Below are 20017 nucleotides of genomic sequence, written 5' to 3'. Positions count from 1 at the left end.
TTTGTTGTGGACTGCGGTTGGATATCAAGTACAGAACAGACATCAATTTCATTCAACAATTATATACTCCTATGATGTAAGAGCGAGCACATGCTTTTAAGCTTTGAAGGTTCATGATATTTCATTTATTTTTTGTTTTTCATATCGGAAAACTTACATACACAATCATGTCACCAGGGTCAAAACCACGGAATATTTCCAGCAACAAACCGCCTTGCAATGATAAAAATTTCAAACTCGTTAAGTGTAATCTCTCCCTGCCCGTATTCTCCCCAGTAACCATATAATTAATATGGGTGCTTAAAGCTAAACTCATTTCAAATTATGTAAACACACGCCCACCTCCTCCTCCTCCTATTCAATGAACGGAAAGCTTTGCAGTTAGTCCTGCGCTGAGCGATAGCAGGAAGCAGCCGGTGTCATTTTCCTCCTATTATCGTCTTCGACAACGGTTATCGCCGGCACCTTTCACGACCACAGGCAGCCACACATAAAATTTTCTCCCGTTCGGTAGGGCCCACAAAAACTGGCAATGAGGCTCTCCTGTTCGTGATTTGACTGTTGCCAAGCAGAATGTTCTGTCGCCTCTGCGGTGTAAAACAATACGCTCTAGCAATAGCATAAAAAGGTTACGTTTTGCGCAAAATTTAAAAATAGCAGTCTTTCGTAAATTTGTCTACAAACCGACGGGAGGTTGAAGAAGCATGCCTTATCAGTTTGGAGTAACACTGCAATCTACGGCTCCAAAAATGAGAAAAATACGTTACCTGTGACTAGAGATTCGATGCCAGGCATGCTGTAAAAAAAGTTATAACACATTGGACTAAGGATGGTCAAAAATTGGGACAGTGATATATGAATGTTTTTAATGCACACTGAATTCATAAAACGTCGAATTACTGTTTCATATCTTCTGAATTAACATTTCGATTGACAATCGAAATAATAAAAAAAATCTTCGTGTTAAAATTTCCAACGGATTTTTTGTGGTTTAAGGGTCCCAAGCATGATTATTTATTTCAGCATAATGATTTAATTACCCAAAAAGTTTTTTTTTATCAAAGGGGGGATTTGTTAGTAGCCTAAGTATTTATGATAAATATTAGTAAATAAAGAGTATGTGTGTCCAATCACAAATGGTGACTTCTCAACACTGTTAGAAATTTGTAATTTTAATTGTCAGGATTTGTTTGCTTTCGCAGTTATGACTTATCATTCGTAGGGATTTAAACCTACTTGTCAGAAAAGGGGAAGTAAACTTACAACTAACTTAATTGCTAACTTATTGGCTATAAAGAGAGCTTATCGTAGCAATTGAGGATTGCAATGATTTTTGTCGAAAATTGTTAATAATTTTATTTGACATAGCTTCTAATGGCTCAACACCAGTAAGTCTATGTAATTCCAGTGTACCAAACCAAGAAGGACGCTTCAAAATCATTTTCAGAATTTTATTCTGAATCCTTTGGAACGTTTACTTCCTTGTTGAACAGCATTTTGACCAGATCGGTACAGCATGAAGCATTGCTGGTCTAATAATTTTTTTGTAAATCAAAAGTTTGTTCTTTAAACAAAGTTTAGAATTCCTGTTAATGAGAGGATATAAACATCTCGTATATTTGATGCACTTGGCTTGTATACTCTCAATGTGCTCTTTGAAAATAAGTTTTTTATCATAAATTAGTCCCAAGTACTTAACCTTGTCGGACCAACTTAAAACAACCCAATTCATCTTGACAACGTGATTATTGTTTGGCTTGAGGAAAGAAGCCCTAGGCTTATGCGGAAAAATTATCATTTGAGTTTTAGAAGCATTGGGAGAGATTTTCCACTTTTGCAAGTAGGAAGAAAAAATATCTAAACTTTTCTGCAATCGATGCATATGACACGAAGACTTTTTCCTTTTACGGAAATGCTTGTGTCATCGCAGAACAATGACTTTGTGAACCTTGAGGTACACCTGCTCTGACAGGAAATCTATCAGATTTTGAATTCTGATAGACAACCTGCAGAGTTCGATCAGTAAGATAATTTCTTAAAATTTTGACTAGGAAAATTGGAAAATCAAAAGTTTGCAATTTCGCAATCAAACCTTTATGCCAAACACTGTCGAATGCTTTTTCTATGTCTAAAAGAGCAGCTCCAGTGGAATAACCTTCAGATTTGTTAGCTCGTATCATATTAGTAACTCTGAGCAACTGATGAGTTGTGGAATGCCCATTGCGGAATCCAACCTGTTCATTTGCAAAAAATGAATTTTAGTTGATGTGTGACATCATTCTGCTAGGAATAATTCTCTCAAACAGTTTACTTATTGAAGAAAGCAAACTGATTGGTCGATAACTTGAAACTTCAGCTGGGTTCTTATCCGGTTTTAAAATTGGAGTAATTTTTGCATTTTTCCATAATTTGGGAAAATATACAATTTTGAAGCAGCAATTGAAAATTTTCACTAAAAATTCCATTGTGCTCTCAGGGAGATGTTTGATTAGTATATTAAAGATTCTATCGTCACCAGGTGCTTTTATATTTTTGAAATTTTTAATAATTGATTTAATCTCATTCAAGTTAGTTTCAATTATTTTTGCAGGTAAAAAATTCTGGGAAGAAATTAAATCAAATTGACGTGTGACTTCATTTTCAATTGGACTCCCAACATTCAAATTTGAGTTATGGACACTCTCAAACTGCTGAGCAAGTCTTTGAGCCTTTTGTTCATTGGATACAAGAAAACGTTCACCATCTTTTAAAACTGGAATAGGCTTCAACTTTAGTCTCAAAATTTTGATTTCTCAGAAGAGTAAATCTATGTTTAATCTCTTTCTGTAAATCTTTATAAATAGTTTTGAAAACAGGGTCACGAGAACGTTGATATTGACGTCTGCGGACATTTTTCAAACGAATTAGAAGTTGAAGATTTTCGTCAATTATTGGTGAATAAAATTTCACTTGAGCCTTTGGAACAGAATAATTCCTGGCATCAACAATTGCACATTTTAATGCTTCCAAAGCGGAATCAATATTCACTTCGTTTTGCAAATCAAGCTCATTATTGAAATTTCTCTCAATATAATTTTTGTATCTTTCCCAATTAGCTTTGTTATAATTAAAAACAGAGCTCATAGGGTTTAAAACTGATTCATGTGATAAAGAGAAAGTTATTGGAAGATGGTCAGAATCAAAGTCAGCATGTGTGATCAAATCACTACATACATGACTTTGATCTGTAAGCACCAAACCAATAGTTGAAGGGTTTCTTACAGAAGAAATGCATGTAGGACTATTCGGAGACAAAATAGAATAGTATCCTGAAGAACAATCATTGAATAAAATTTTTCCATTGGAATTACTTCGAGAATTATTCCATGAACGATGTTTAGCGTTAAAATCGCCAATTATAAAACATTTCGAACGATTTCTGGTGAGTTTTTGTAAATCACCTTTAAAATAATTTTTGAGCTCGCGTGTGCATTGAAATGGAAAATATGCTGCGGCAATAAATAAAATCCCAAGTTCAGTTTGAACTTCAATTCAAAGTTTCAATAACTTTCGTCTAATTCATAAAGTTTCTCCAATTCACTCGGTTATTGGCTGCGCTGCCACTCTCCAATCTCTGGGACACCGTGTACGCTCTGTCAGATCTCGCTCCACCTGGTCTGCCCATCTTGCCCGTTGCGCCGCTGGTCGTTTCCTTTCTACCGGATTCGAGACAAACACCATCTTCGCAAAGTAGTTGTCCGGCATTGTTGCAACATGCCGTGTCCAGCGTATTCGTCCAGCTTTAGCCACCTTTTGTATACTGGGTACGCCGTAAAGTTGCGCGAGCTCATGGTTCATCCTCTACTTCCATATTCCGTTCTCATGCATGCCGCCAGAGATTGTTCTAAGTACCCGTCGTTCGAAAACTCCGAGCACGCGCAGGTCCTCTTCGAATATTGTCCACGTTCCATGCCCGGTCTTATGAGCGTTTTGTACAGGTTACACCTCGTACGTTGGCTTAGACTGTTCAATTATAATTGCTTGAGGAGCCCATAGTAGACACAACTGCCGCTGATAATACGCCTCTGGTTCTCACGGCTTATATCATTGTCTTCAGTCATCAGTGAGCCAAGATAGACAAACTCGTCGAACTAAGATAGACATACTACCTCGAACTCATCGCTGTCGGTCGTAATGCTACTGTCTAGGCGTTGTCGGTCGGCTTCGGTTTCGCTGGTTAGCATATTCCTGATTTTAGACGTATTTAAGTGCAACCCAATCCTCATTACTTCACGCTTTAGTCTGGCGTACTGTTCTGCCATCGTCGCAGTTGTTCTGCCAACAATGTCTATGTCATCCGCAAATCAAACGAATTGACTGGATTTGTTGAGCATCGTACCCCGCGTGTTGATGTCCGCTCGATTCATTACACCCTGTAACGCAATGTTAAATAGCAGACAAGAGAGACCATCACCCGTTCGGATTCAAATGGACCCGACAACCAACCCGAAATCCGCACAGATTCGCATTTCACTAACTACAGACACATGAACCGCTTCCAGAACGTTGACGTTTGATGCCCGAACATTTTATTGAGAATCTTGACTGTGTCTTCGAACTTCACGTTCTTAGGAAGCTTCGGCAAGATGTAGTTGAGATAGCGGCTGTGCGAATGGGTGTCCAGCTTCCGAAGAAGTAGACGTACTTTAGCCGCATCATTCAGCTGGCCTGCAGCGTTCTCGTAGAGGTCCTGGTAGCGGTTAAACCAGCGTTCGAACATAACTCCGTTTTCTTCGTCGAAGACAAATTCGGTGATGTTCGATGAGAGGGACTCCAAAATTTGCTGATACTGAGGCTGCTGCTGCTGGGCCGCCATCTGCTGATCTTCAATGTCTTGAATACCCGGTTGCGGCTGCTGATCAACTCTATCTTCTGCCGTGTTCGTGGATTCTTGAGATCCTCGTCGCTAAAATGATATGTCCAAAGGTTTAAATGAACCTAAGAGTTTTTACTAAAGAACATCTATTCATATTCGAGGTTGGACAAAGAATAATCAAATTTTCCACTATGATGTCAAGGACAACTTTTCACTGGCTTCCTTGATGTAACAACCACTAAACACTTTTATTTATTTCTATTTTTCAAAATACCATTTTTGACCTCTAAAATTTTGAAGACCTTGCTCCTCCCTATTCGAAATTCTAGCTACGCCCATGAATATTACCATCTTTATTCCGGCACATTTTGGCTCGTGGCACAAAGCCTCTGCGGAATGCTTTGAGTTTCTGATAGAACTTTCGCGTTTCCTGAGAATGATGCAGCTGTTCCAGCTCTGTAGAATCTTCCTCTTCCAGGCGGCGCTATTTCTCCCGGAAGATTTGGGTTCACTGCATTTCCTTCTGTCTGTGTCCCTTCACATTTTGACGAGTGGCACTGTGCATCCTAGCCGTCCACGCAGCGTTCTCCTCATTCATCACCCTCCTACATTCGTCGTCGAACCACTCGCTCCATTGGGTTTGTCCCACATGCCCCATGACGTTCTGCGCTACGCTGTTGATGGCTGTTTTGAAAGTGTTCTAACAGTCCTCTACCTCTTCCGGCAGCGCAGCTTTGAGCGAATGTGCATAGTTTTCGGCGACGTGAGGCTGCTTCAGTCGCGCGGGATCTTACCGGGGCTGGCGTCAGTACCAACTGTTATCAACAACGGAGAGTTTTGAGCGCATCTTAACCATCACCATGTAGTGGTCCGAGTCGACGTTGGCGCTCCAATCTGATCTGACGTCGATGATGTCTGAGAAGCGCTGACAATGTATCAGTTTCTGTCTAATTTGGTGACCTCCAGGTAAACTTGTGTAGGAGGTTGTACAAGTGCTACGCACGGTCATGTACTTGGAGGCGGCAAAGTCGAGTAGTCAGTTGGTGCTTGCTGAGCCTTCCAATCACCGGTTCGTATTCCTCCTCCTGGCCGACATAAACGCTGAAATCCTCGATGACGATCTAGATATCATGTTTTGGGCAGTGGTCGTTCTCACGCTCCAACTGAGCGTAGAATTCATCATTATCGTCTTCGGTACTCCCGAGGTAAGGGGTGTGTACGTTAATGATGCTGCTATTGAAGAACCGCCCTTGATTCTCAACCTGCACATTCGAGGGCTGATTGGCCTCCACCCAATCACCCGTTTCCGCATGTCGTTCATCATTATTAACCCTTTCCGACAGGGCCCATATAATTGCGTAGGTAGAAGATGACTTAAGGGGTTATATACCTTTTTGGTCGAGAAAAATGAGGGAAGTTTGAATTTATTTTTAAGTGCATAGCACCATTTTCATTGCATCAAAGAGATATTTTTCTGAAAGTGCAGTTTATCAACAACAAAAAAATATGTTTGATTTTGAGATATACCAATTATTACTGGAGTAATGGCCGTTTCCCCGAAACGCTATTTTTTGCAGAGGCTTGCGGTGATCCTGATAGAGACTCAGCGGGTCAACCGAAATCAAAAAACTCATATTATTTCATTAGTTTAGAAGTGTGCCGGGTCCTTGAACGATCGCTTTTATGAGTATTTTGTTGTCAGTGCAAACGGGAACGTTTTTCCCAAAAAAATGCACGTTTTGAGCGCCAAAAATTGCATTAAAAAAATTTTTGAGGCAAAATGTAGCTGTGTGTTTCAAAAAGCGATCGTTCAAGGACCGGCGAATTTAATAACGAAAATTAAAAAAAAAAGATGAAGGAAATCGGTTCAGTAGTTTTCCCGCAATCAGGATCACGGCAAAGTCATTTTTCGGATAATACTATTCCGAGATAATCGCGTGTAAAGTTTCAAGTTTAGCTTATGCGGCCGTGACGAGGCGCACTGCAAATCGCTCTAACTTTCTTCCTATTGCTCAGATCTTTATGAAAATTTGTGAAAATGTTCTCAAGATGTTGTATTTGAAGATAATGTAATAAAATTTTTCTCGGTTTTTTTAAAACTAAAAAGGTATATAACCCCTTAAACAAAACCTACTCTCTCGCTTTTTGAACGTCCTACCGGAGCAAGCAAGTGTTTTCACATAGGAATTGTTCTGATTTAGGTTTTGTTATCCGTCATCTTTTACCTACACAATTGTGTGGGCTCGGTCGGAAAGGGTTAAAGCTGTCCCCAGCTCATGCGTGTTGTCGCAGCTTTGGTAAATTGCACGACCGTCCCGGAACGTACGTAGCAATTAGCCTTTCCAGTACACCTCCTGCAATGCTACGACGTCGAACTTGCGGGATTTCAATACTTCGGAGAGCACTTGTGGGCTTCCTTCGGAAATTGTGGAATCGGCAGTTCCGCGTTCCGAGTTTCCAATAACTAGTACGTTTCGTGGCGTAGGTTTGTATCGATTATTTTAGTCCGAATTTCTTCGTTCCTCGTTCATTACTTGTGAGTGTTTTACGGTAGCGGTTTCTAATGCCTGCGTCGATCCTAACAAACAAACAAACCTAACAAACAAACAGACGCTCGGAAACAAGTCTCTTACGGACCGTCGTCGAGTTCGGACGCGCGTGCTGCACTATAGTATATATATATACATTTTTTTTATTACTTATCTTTTTTTTGTACCTCAACATTTTTTTTTTCATCCAACCGACGACGTGTGGAACGCGCGCAAGCATTCAAAAGTAGTTTATTTGTTTTTACTTGTTACGGTCATTTGTTAACGTCGCGAGTGCAATGAAGTGCGGTATCGTAAACTGTGCGCAAGGTGACAATCGCTACCTCTGGCGTTGTCACGGAATCTGTAGCCGAACATTTCATGCTGCGTGCATAGGTGCACAAAGAAATCACGAGGAAATCCTGCGGACTTTTATGCTGCCGCTATGTCAGGACTGCCAAAAGTTCGTGACCGACCTAAATCTTAAGGCTCTGACATCTCATCTCAGAAACATCTCAGAAAATGTCGGAAAGACGCTTGAAGTAAACCATAAGCTGCTTTCAAATTATAAAAATCTCAGCGCGACTCATGATAACTTGCTGGAGCATATTGAAAAAAGCCTGAATGAAATTAAACTTACCATCACCAACGCCGCGAGCAGCAACAAAGCCAGTGCCGCAGAAATAAAAAACAAAATGTCAACACTTCTTGATACACATTCGGACACCTCAGCAGCTGTTGGAGCGATGGCTAAGTCAGCAGCGACAGCAGCAGCAGCAGCAGCTACAAACTCAACGACAGGGTCAATAAACAAACTACTCGCTACAATTGGAACCGGTTCAGCGCAGTCTAATGCTGATTCTGCTCTTCGTGAAATTCTCGACGTGGTAAAATTTGTCTCTGGAGCTATTACCAGTCTCCAAATTAATCAAACTAGCGCATCACAATCAAACGCATCAAAATCAAACTTTGGCAGCTAACAATAAAGCTACGAAGCCCATAATGGAAATTCTTCGCCAGGATGGCGATTTTTGGGCAATAAATGGCGCTGGATGCCAGACTGGTCGGAATATGATGCTAGACAACCGACTCGTAGGCTCCAAGAAAAGGCTGCCGAAAAATCTAGACGAAACAGGAAACGCAGGAGGCGACAATATATTGAATCGAAAAACTTCAACAGCAATCGAAACCATACCACCAACAGCAACAGCAACAGTAACAAGACAACGAATAGTGACTATATCAACAACAACCACAAGTTCACACACACTTACCAAAACGACCAGATCCGTGTCAATGGATCGGATAAACAATTACTGGCAACCGCCAAAGTTAAATTTGCCGGACCACCATCAACTATTGACCACCCTATAGCAGGCCTCGCAGTTCCAAATTTCATCAACTTCCGGAAGGGTCAAACCATAAACCCTTACCGTTCAGACAACGACACACGACCAAGTTCCCACCGGGGTTGGTTATCCAATCTTCCCTTGTTGCTCGTTTCCCAGCTGACACCGCGTGAAGATCGGGATAAGAGTGGCTGGATAAGAGACTAAGGACTACGTGTGGGGTTTATTTTATTCCTGTAGGTGCAATTGGCACCGATGGCACGCATAATCCAGCTGTTTACCAGTCTTCTTGAACAAGCACATCTCTATGAGGGAGATGCGAAACATGAACGTGTTAGTTGCCGCCATCCATGCAGTACGGTGGCCAGTGAATTACAACCAGTAGACCAGGATGATGATCTTCGTAGACCACTTCTGTCACGTCGATCGAAGCACTTTACATCTTCTTTGACGACAATGCTGATACGGAGGGCCTAGCCCAGATAGTAACATCTCCGCCAACCACTCTGGTGGCCTGGGTTCGAATCCTAACACCGACAGAAGTATCGATGGTGATTTCTCTGGGATTCGAATGCCTTCTTTCGCATCACCCTGTTAATCAGCTGTGTTTGTTTTGATTGTGAAATATGTCTATAGTTCACTTGTAAATGATAAATCCAGTGTTTGAAAAATGAACATGAGCCATAATATTATGCATAAAATAATCAATAATAACCTTGGATACGAAACTTTCAAGAAACAAAAGATTCTCAGATTATCTCGCAGAAATAATGCCAACAGGGTTGCTAGAACTCGATTGCTACTGAAGACGTACGTTGCTCACAACATGTTTTTTTTTTCAGACAAAATATTGCTTGCGTTGGAGGCTGTTTTGAACAAGCAGAATCCCAAGTAACAAAACTGGTTATATCGAATTTTTTTAGCGCTTTTTTGGCTGCGTTGAGCACTATAAAATTTGATAAGACCAAAATAGTGAAACGGGAATGATCGTGTATATGGAGCATGTCCCCTTGATATTGCAGCCAGGGTTGATATTTGTTGACACTCTTGAGTGAAAGTGAAAAAAAAGCATCCATAAACGTTGTTTTTTTACAACCCTTTCAGAGTTCTCCCTTCCCGCTTTTTGCATGAAAGAGAACTGTCAAAACACCTCATTATATTTCATGCGATGGAAGCAAGACAACAAAATCAGTCAATCAGTTAAAGAAGATTGTCAAGGCATCGGTCAGTGTCAGTGAAAAAGTGTTTCGGTGAGGTTCATTTTGGTTGAGTGGACTGTTTGTTTTTCTTATTCGCTTTGAAGTGAATATCATTCGATTGGATTTGTCGTCAAATTTTATTCCGTAACCATGAACGATGCGCGCGATCTGTTTCATCTGAGTATAACAGCACGTTAGTAGGACGAAAATCTAGTGTATCTGAAAGAGTGCTGCGATCATTGGGAGTGAAAATTGAGAATGATTGGCTGTAATTTTCGAAGAATTTTGCTGGGGAAAATGACTTTTATCAGCACTGATTGCAGCCAATAAAAAAAGTAGAACGGTTCTAGAATTCTTCAGCTATGATGGTTTAGGTAGAAATATCCAACAGGGGAAAGTTGCCCCTGCTATTCATTGACAGGGGTGTGGAAGTTGATGTAGAGTACTATCTACAACACGTTAATAAAGACCATTTGCTGTCTTGTGCCAAGGATTCATTTAGAGAAGAAAGTTTGTCTCTGTGAACGAATGACTAGGACAGATTTAACGTTTCGGCCACATCCCTGGCGACAAAGCGGATTACGCGTGAACACTTGTGATCCTGATTACTAATAGAACATCCATTCTGACTTCATTTCTTCTTCCGTTCGATACTCAGAGTTTCGAAAAAACTTTTATTCACACGACTCACCGTTGACTGCACGATTCCGAGTTGTTGTCCGATGTCCCGATGTGAGAGCTGAAAATTTTTCAGGTACTTACGCTAAATGAATTCGTGGCGTTGCTTTTCGAATAACGCCATTTTTTCAATTTTCGAAAAACTTACAGCGTTAAAAAAAAGTGTAAGCAATACACTCTATACTAATTCTACCGAAGTTTTCAGGAGAAAGTACCTAATGGGTAATTTTCACTAGCGCGTATCGCACGGTATTGCACGATGCAATCTATGTTTTGGCCGGTATGATGCATATCGGCATAGGGAACTGATGATGAACTTTACTGATCATCAACTCTACCATAACGAAGTACTTACATAGTAGCTAGTAAAGAGCGTAGAAGCTTATCTAGTATAATTACTGGAATTGTGATAGATAGTGATATTTTCAAAGCAGCGGGTCTTAGAAGATATACGAGTTTCAAACTGTATTAATATCATCCAGATTAGGCCACGTTAGTCAAATTACACTCATTTTCTAAAAGGAGATAAACGCAATCTAAATCGAATGTCATGCAAAAAATTAAAACTGACAACCTCACTAGGTTTGGCCTTGGATTTCCGAATCGCAAAAGTATTTCTTGTTTGGTTTAACTCTTTTCATGAAAATAAAGCACTGCATTCTGCTTGCCAATTGAATTACAGTATATCAATCGCATTAACTCTCATTCTTATGTAGCCAATAATGTTAATCCAGCTTGCTGTTGTGTAGAACACTGCGCAATACAAAATATGTAGGGAATGCCGAAATGAACTGCAAGAAACCCCAAAATGAAACTTTTACTGCAGAATAAAATCGAATTATTCTACTAAAGCTTTCCTAGTCGTATATATTGACCGTTAGGCTCCATTAAGTGCTATGATTTTATCAAACATACATGAGCAATTCTCGCTGAGACCGTCCCACTGGTGACATGAGGTCTTTCAAAAAGGATATTTTTATGTCTAATTGATTGAAAGTCGCGAAAAAATAAGGAAACCGTTTTGGTTATTTCATATTGATGGACCCCTCGGGCACAAATCGGTTAAACGGTTTTTACAAAAATTGATTTTTGAGCAATTCTTGACCTTTTTATTGATTTATTTCTCTTCAATTTGTCATTGAACCCCCTGCAACCAACACTTTATTTTCAAGAGGATTGATGCGTTGAACTGTTTGTAGCTCGATTTTGAAAAGTGACCAGAATGACAAGATAACCTCAATGCTCACCTAATATTTTGAATGTATCTTAAAGCATTTTTTCTCAGCTTACCAATGGTGATGTTAAATTCAAAATCGGTGGTTGCGAACTTGCTCAAAAACACGTTTTTCTGATAGAATCCAAGATGGCGGCGAGATCCAAGATGGTGGCCAATTTTTTTCTACTTCAAATGAAAGCTCTATCATTCCTCTTGAAAACAATGTGTTGGTTGCAGGGGGTTCAATGACAAATTCAAGAGAAATAAATCAATAAAAAGGTCAAGAATTGCTCAAAAATCAATTTTTGTAAAAACCGTTTAACCGATTTGTGCCCGAGGGGTCCATCAATATGAACTAACCAAAGTGGTTTTCTCATTTTTTCGCTACTTTCAATCATTTAGAAATAAAAATATCCTTTTTGAAAGACCTCATGTCACCAGTGGGACGGTTTCAACGAGAATTGCTCACATTATGAAAAATGTAAGCAACCGGCTTTTAGGTGATCGAGAAATCTACTGGCCGATTGCCCATCTTTATTGCATCCCTGTAGTGTGTGCATCTGCAGCAGAGCGGAGAACTCACGCATCGAAATTCCAAACGCGTCCTGATTGCAAGTATGCAGCATTGACACCAGCTTCTATGATCCGAGAGCGAATGGACCAAGAATTCGATTTGGACAAGTGGTAAAACTGAGCACGTTTGTTTCAATTTCGAGCTCAGTGCTCCTCCAGTGCTGCTGAAGGCATTGCCAGGACATTGAGCAGTACATAGCTATTTGGTGATACGCCACTTGCCGCACTGCTCTATTCTTTGGTTTTGCTGGACAACCAATCGATGTACGGCTCTGAATGCGCTTATTCATTACTACCATTGCTATTATGGGGGCTGATTTACGACATTCAATGAATTCTGTTGAAAAAGTTAAAAAGCCATAATTTTGGGAATGAATTATCGATGTCTCGAAACTGCCAATGAATTGCCTATGCTGGGTGTGGTCAAATACAGGCACAAGAGAAAAAAATTTCTGTAGCTAGGTACAAGTTTCTATCTAACCAACAATATTTTTATTCGTTGCAGGTTGCTTGGATGCATTTTGAGCAGTCGGCCATCCTTACCGTACACAATCACGTTATCACCCGCAACCCCCGAATCAGTGTGACACATGACAAACACGACAAGCACAAAACCTGGTTCCTGCATATTTCGAACGTGCAAGAGGAGGACAAGGGGCGCTACATGTGCCAAATCAACACAGTGACGGCCAAAACTCAGTTCGGTTACCTTCACGTCGTTGGTAAGTTTTTATTGAGTCTGTATACCCGATCAAAGTTGGCTTGCAACCAGCTCGATTCAATGCCCCTGTAAAAGTTCGTTGAAGTGTGATATCCTCTCGTATCAAGGCTGCAAGGTTGTAAGTTGAAGCTATAAAACCGAAAAATTGGCACACTGACTAATTTGCATATTCATTCGACGTAAATTGACGAATCGATCATTCTCCATCAGCTGATGGCAGATGCATGGAATGCAAAGGACACTCCAAGCACAGCATAGCGTGCGTACATTGGGGACAGCATGCGGGTAAAAACTGTCAGCATCATAGAGATCAAAATCATTCCAAATCGCCTAGAAATACGCGAAAATTTAATCGACCATTTTTGATTTGAATGAAACTATGCACACGTATTTGGCTTAGCAAACTGAGCATTTTTCACAGGTGGAGAGATTTTTTACACCCATGAGTTACATTCTAAAAGGGCGTATGCCTTTTGGCATAGGTTTTATTCGAAGCATTGTAGCCCAGAAACCGTTGGTTGTATAGAAAAGCTGTCTGAGAATGAGTTGTAGGAAATTAAAAATGCACCATAAAAAAATATACTCTGTACAAAAAAAAATTTTTTTGACCAAAAAAATTTAAAAATAAATATTAAATTTCAATTAAAAAATAAGTTGAATTTTTTTTTATTTTTTTTTTTAAGAAACTTGACGTTAATACGCAACTTTTAAAAAAAAAGTCCAGGATGGAGAAATGAAAAATAATTTTTTTATGGTAGATTAATTTTTTTATTAAAATTCTAATTTAAACATTTTTCAAAATATTTGTATTCTGATGATCTCAAAAGATGCAGAGAGTCATTTTGAATCAAAAAGCTTTTGGTAGTAAACATTCTAAAGGCATTGGTTTTCGAGTTATTTCTAATTTAAGCTCGAAAAATCATAATTATTTAGGAAAATACACGTTTCTCTTAATTTGTCCATGGTTCTCCAGCAAAAAACCGTTCATTGGAATGCTTCATCAAAAATATACAATTTATTCTTTGACAACAAAACGATTGGGCGAACGGTTCTCAAGAAAAAAGTTAAATTGTTCCAAGTGATATAAATATATATAAGAATCAAATATTTATTTTCGAGTTTTATTATCTTAGGAACATATTTTATTATGACATAGATACTTTACAGAACTACCTTCACCTTATATTTTTTATATATCATAAGTAAATGATTCGTCATCTTTTGAAAACAGCTTCGTTTGTATCTTATTTTCTGAAGTCGGAACAAAAGAGTAATACTTTTGTGTGGCAGCTATCATTATAGATTGTTTGAGAATATTGCTCCATTCTGTTACTCCTTGTTCATATTCTTCATATGATACCCAACTAAATGATATTTTTGATGAATTTTTATTACAATCATACAATTCTTTTGCGCTTGTAATGGAATGTTCATGTTCTTTTGCTAAACTTGCATTTCCTGCCATTCGTTTTAATATGCCACCAATTGCATCGCATGGGCCTTTACCATGAGAAGTCGCAAAAAATGCCACTCTGCATCGACGTTATATTTTGATGCATAGTTTTTTCTATTTTTATATTGTGAGGCACAGAGCGGGGGCCTAGTGTGGTTGGTAACGTCTCCGCCAACCACGCTCGACGCCTGCGTTCGAATCCCACCGCCGACATAGGTGTCGATGGTTGTGAGGTGGCGTGATCCACTCACAACCAACCCAACTGGTCTAGATTCAATCCTAGCCGACACCGGGAGATTTTCTGAGGCGAAAAATCTCTGGGATCACGCCTTCCATCGCATGAGGAAGTAAAGCCGTTGGCGCCGGTCCGTTAATAAACGGGTCGTGAGTTAGGGTCCTGGGTGTGGAGTCGCCTCCCTGGGCGTCGGTGATTGGCCACAACAGTGGCGGAACTAGATCGACGGAAAATAAGCGAGAATAAAAAAAAAATTGTGAGGCAGCTCCATCAGACATTAATATCGCTTTTTTCAACTCTATTGTTGTTTTCAAAAAACTCATTAATTTGGCAATGAACACCTGAACTGCAACAGTATCATGATGGAGTACTTCCGATATTATGATGAAGCTGATATTCTTAAGTGTTCCAGATTCTGAATAGTAAACAACGAAGGGATGAATGGTGACTTGACTATCATTCCAATAACTACACGAATCACAAATTGATAAAGACATATCAAAATGAGCTTCACTGTTCAATATTTTTAATTTTGCAATAACGTTTTCGTTTAATTTGCGTAAGCATGATTCCTTTTTCACTTTATTCATCTTCACAAAATGCAAACTGTTACTAACACATCTGGAGTAGTGTAATCGTATTTATATACGAAAACAGATATTATAGGTGACCCAGTAGTTATTGGTTGCGTACTCTACAAACAGTTATTATTAGTAAACAAGTTGGTAGTGTTGCACGACAAACATATTATTTTATAAAACATTTTTATAAAACATTCGAGCAAACTTATGATGTATATAAAATATAAGGTGAAACTAGTTCTGTAAAGTATCTATGTCATAAAAAAATATGTTCCCAAGATAATAAAACTCGAAAACAAATATTTGATTCTTATACATATATTTATATCACTTAGAACATTTAACTCTTTTCTTGAGAACCGTTCTCCCAATCGTTTTGTTGTCAAAGAATGAATTGTATATTTTTGATGAAGCATTCCAATGAACGTATGGTTTTTGCTGGAGAACCATGGACAAATTAAAAAATACGTGTATCTTCCGAAATATAAATAATTTATTGAGCTTGAATTTCAAATAACTCGAAAACGGATGCCTTTAGAATGTTTACTACCAAGAGCTTTTTGATTCAAAATGACTCTCTGCATCTTTTGAGATCATCAGAATACAAATATTTTGAAAAATGTTTAAATTAGAATTTTAATAAAAAAATTAATTTACCATAAAAAAATTATTTTTCATTCCTCCATCCTGGACTTTTTTTTTAAAGTTGTGTATTAACGTCAAGTTTCTTAAAAAAAAAATTCAACTCTTTTTTTTTTAAATTGAAATTTAATGTTTATTTTTAATTTTTTTTGGTCAAAAAAAATTTTTTTTGTACAGTGTATATTTTTTATGGTGCATTTTTAATTCCCTACAACTCATTCTCAGACAGTTTTTCTATACAACCAACGGTTTCTGAGCTACAATCCTTCTAATAAAACCTATGCCAAAAGGCATACGCCCTTTTAGAATGTAACTCATGGGTGTGAAGAATCGCTCCATCTGTGGAAAATGCTCAGTTTGCTAAGCCAAATACGTGTGCAAAGTTTCATTCAAATCAAAAATGGTCGATATTCGACCATCGGTGATTTGGCGCGATCTTGCTCTAAAGTTTCATATGCAAATGTGCATATTGGCGGGAGCACATATTTACCGTCTGAGACTGTTCGATAATTCACATTTTGTGGTTGATTTGGCAGCGATGCCAATAACTTGTTGCGCTGCTGTTGTCAGATGACCGATGAGCGTTACCAGGACAAACCAGACCACAGACAACGTGGAGCCAAATTGGACTTCATTTGGCATGCACATTGCGAACCCTTAATTGGTACCGAAAAACACCGTGCCGTTCGAAAAGGGGTTCATAGTCATAATAGACCGATTGAGGCTAAACTTGAACCATTTCTAAATTTTTATTTCGATTTCATTATATCGTAGACAAATGATGATTTATTCAGCTAGTGTTGAGATTTAACCCCGACAGTTCCAAGTTAATTAAATAACTACGATTAATTAGCACAAAAATGTTTACACTCAATGAACAATCAGATGGCTCCAGAAAGCGGAACAATACTTTACGATGTCGTTCAGAAAAAATAAAATCAAGTAATGTGCAATGGAATTTTTCAATTATTTGCGGAAACTTTAACGACTGTCACTCAATAGACCGAAAATAAGCCTTCTGCCGAATTATTGGTTGTATACAATTGAGGCAGCAAAAGCCAGGCGAACGAATGCATGTGTTGTCCGAACCAGGAAAATTGATGCGTCCATCGGAACCAGTTATTAATTGAATCGATAGAATGCACAACCGACAATTTAATTACAGCAATGGATGATATAAACGTATAAAAATAAAATATTACTGAAGACATCGTAACCGATGAAATTGCTTAGGAATATTCAGGTTGGCAATAAGAAATTATCAAATTGATTTTTCATTTATAAATTATTGTTTTTTTAAATCATAAAAAAAAAACATTTTCAATTTGGTACAAGGGCATGTTTATTGTTGTGCAATGTGAAATGCTACAATTCTACCAATACCTGTAGGTAAATAAAATGTCAAAAATCATAAACGCTAAAGTAATGACAAGGTGTACATAGTATCGGTTGTATATGGTCATCATTTAGTTAATAGGCTTGTAGTTGATGCACAGAGCAAATCCATGCCAAATGACTTTGAAATGTAATTTTCGTAAAGGTTGTAGCATTTTCGACATTTAAGCTGTATTCAGTGCATTGTAGATTTGAAACCTTTGGATTTATAGACTGTCTGAGAACGAATATTGAACTGATGATGCCATGTTTGTATTCATTTTTTACGAAAAATTCCAAATAACTACTCAATTTCAATCAAAAAAGAAGACTTCATTTTTCCGGCACAAATAGCACCGCCTAGAAGTGTGTGGAAATAAAGCAGCTGTGTTGTTCTCTAGAAACGTGCAGGAATAAAGATTTAAGAATCTTGACGGATGAACTTGATATGATCGACAAGTGGAAGCAGCAAGATGAACACCTGAATGACGTCAGCATAGCAGATGAGGGAGACATACCGGCGCTCACGATATTTGATGTTGAAAATACCATCAACTAGTTCTAGAACATTTAATCAGCAAGAGCAGATGGTATTGCAGCGGAGCATATCAAGCTGGGGCCAGACAGGTTGGCTTCATTAAAAATCAGAAACTAATGAATTGACTCTAGCTCGGAGTTGGTTTGACTTCGGATACATGTTAAGTAGTCAAAATGAATATATGTTACTGTGTTATCAGAGAGAAATATAGGAAAATAATTCCATCAGTCGTCGGATGAAATCGCAAACATTCTTTGAAATTCACGCAATCATTTTATACAAGCACCTGGTCTACCCTAGCGGCTAGTTTGTTCTAACTGCTCGCCCTCTGGGCACTGTTGCTTGTATGTATCGATAAGTTTCTCGTTTTCTTCGTGACATCTTAGTTTTCCGTTCACAGCTGTAAACTTCTTGCTAAATCAATAATTTTCATGCAAATTTATCAGCAAAAACTAACTTGAACTTGGCGGGGCGACGAGATAAATTTTCGTCCCGGAAAGCTGTCCAAAATCTATTTCCGCGTTTGTTTTGTCTCTTTTGTACTTCATCAGAACCTTCGCGTACAACTTTTAAGCGCGTTTTACTGACAAGTGAGGAAACAATAGTAACGTCCTTTGGATAGTGCTGTTGGCGATATCCCGATCAGAAGTCCAATGTTACGTTGGTTGCCCTCAATTCCTACCAGTTCGCCTCCCGATCGTACGTACTACGACGCAAGCTCAGGTCCTCCCGAGTCACGGTCATCCGTTCTCAGAAACGTTTGAGCACGTCATGCACAGTTGATTTGTCGAATTTCAGTGTTTTTAAAATGTTCATAGCGAACCGCGCAGGGTTCTCGACGTGGACCTTCAGAATTATTTTTGTTCTCACGTCTTCCTTTTAGCACAATTTTCTTTCACGTATCGATATGAAACTCTAAGCACTGAAAGGCGACTAATTTCCAAACTTATAACTGGCGGAACATTTCAAATCCGATCTTAAAGAGCGCCGCTCTACAAAAATATATTCGAATTTGAATCAGGCAAGTTTAATCTACACCAGTTGATAGTCAGAACTAAGAGTACAGAACAGCTACCGGAAAGGTGGAAGGAGAAAGGAATATTCCCAATATACAGGAAGGGCGACAAGTTGGAATGTGAGAACTACCGAGTGAACACGATCCCAACGCAACCTACAAAGTGCTTCCATAGATCGACGTAAAAATTGCGTCAATAATAACAGCTGGGACTTTACAGCGCTCGCGCTCAGGAGCATCCATGTACCAGTGTCGTTGTACAAGATTCTGAATAACTTCTACCAGAAATGAATACTAGTTTTCAACACGGAGGAGAGTCAGAAGTGCGTCCCCATTACCGCAGGAGTTCCGCAAAGTTTTTTTCCTTAGCCTGGTGTTGTGGAATGTCATGTATGACGGTGTGTTGGAACTCAAGTTCCTTGTAGGAGTTGTGATCATCGGCTTTGCAAACGGCATAACGCTAGAGGTCTATGACAAGTCAATCAAAGACGACGAGCTGACGACTGCGCACTGTATACGCAAGATCGAACACAGGATGCAATCCAGGAAACTGGAGGTAGCACATCATCAGACGTAAATGACGGTAGTGAATAATCGTAAATCGAATCGGTGGTCAAAGTCGGAGACTGCACCATTACCCCAACACAATCTTTGAAGCTCACGTTTAGAAGCCACATCGGCTATTGCAACACTATCTCGTATCATGTCTAACAGTAGGTAACAGTAGTAAGCGAAAACTTCTAGCTAGCGTGGTTTCGCCCATATTTAGGTACTAGAGCTGCAATGACTTGTATGAAAAATTTGACCTTTCGGAGATATCCAACTAGGTCGGAGGCATCATTGTGAAGTGAACTTCCACCTGACACAGAGCCTCTCAGGCCATGATTGCTTCAGGCAATATTAAGCTGCAAAGTGTGTCGCGGGTCAACCACCAACACGCCAGTGATAACTAACTGCCAGCCTCAAGGTATTTTTGCTAGGAGTTCATAAAAGTAAAGAGGGCGCATCAGACTCAAAAGCCACTTTTTGATTTAATATTTAACCGTCATCCCAGGAATAC

General features: G+C 39.1%; 1 protein-coding gene across 1 annotated transcript in view; it reads left to right on the top strand.

Annotated features, from left to right (window-relative positions):
• Nucleotides 1–20017, top strand: part of LOC129730832 (lachesin-like) — a 176853-nt gene that overhangs the window by 124722 nt on the left and 32114 nt on the right. Inside the window, exon 3 of the mRNA XM_055690420.1 lies at nucleotides 12904–13120. Coding sequence (XP_055546395.1) covers nucleotides 12904–13120 — 217 coding nt within the window. The remainder of the gene's footprint in view (nucleotides 1–12903; nucleotides 13121–20017) is intronic.

The sequence above is a fragment of the Wyeomyia smithii genome, chromosome 3, assembly GCF_029784165.1.
Source record: "Wyeomyia smithii strain HCP4-BCI-WySm-NY-G18 chromosome 3, ASM2978416v1, whole genome shotgun sequence".
Classification (NCBI taxonomy): Eukaryota; Metazoa; Arthropoda; class Insecta; order Diptera; family Culicidae; genus Wyeomyia; species Wyeomyia smithii.
Note: the sequence above shows the minus strand (reverse complement) of the source record. Positions and strands in the feature narration are given on the sequence as shown.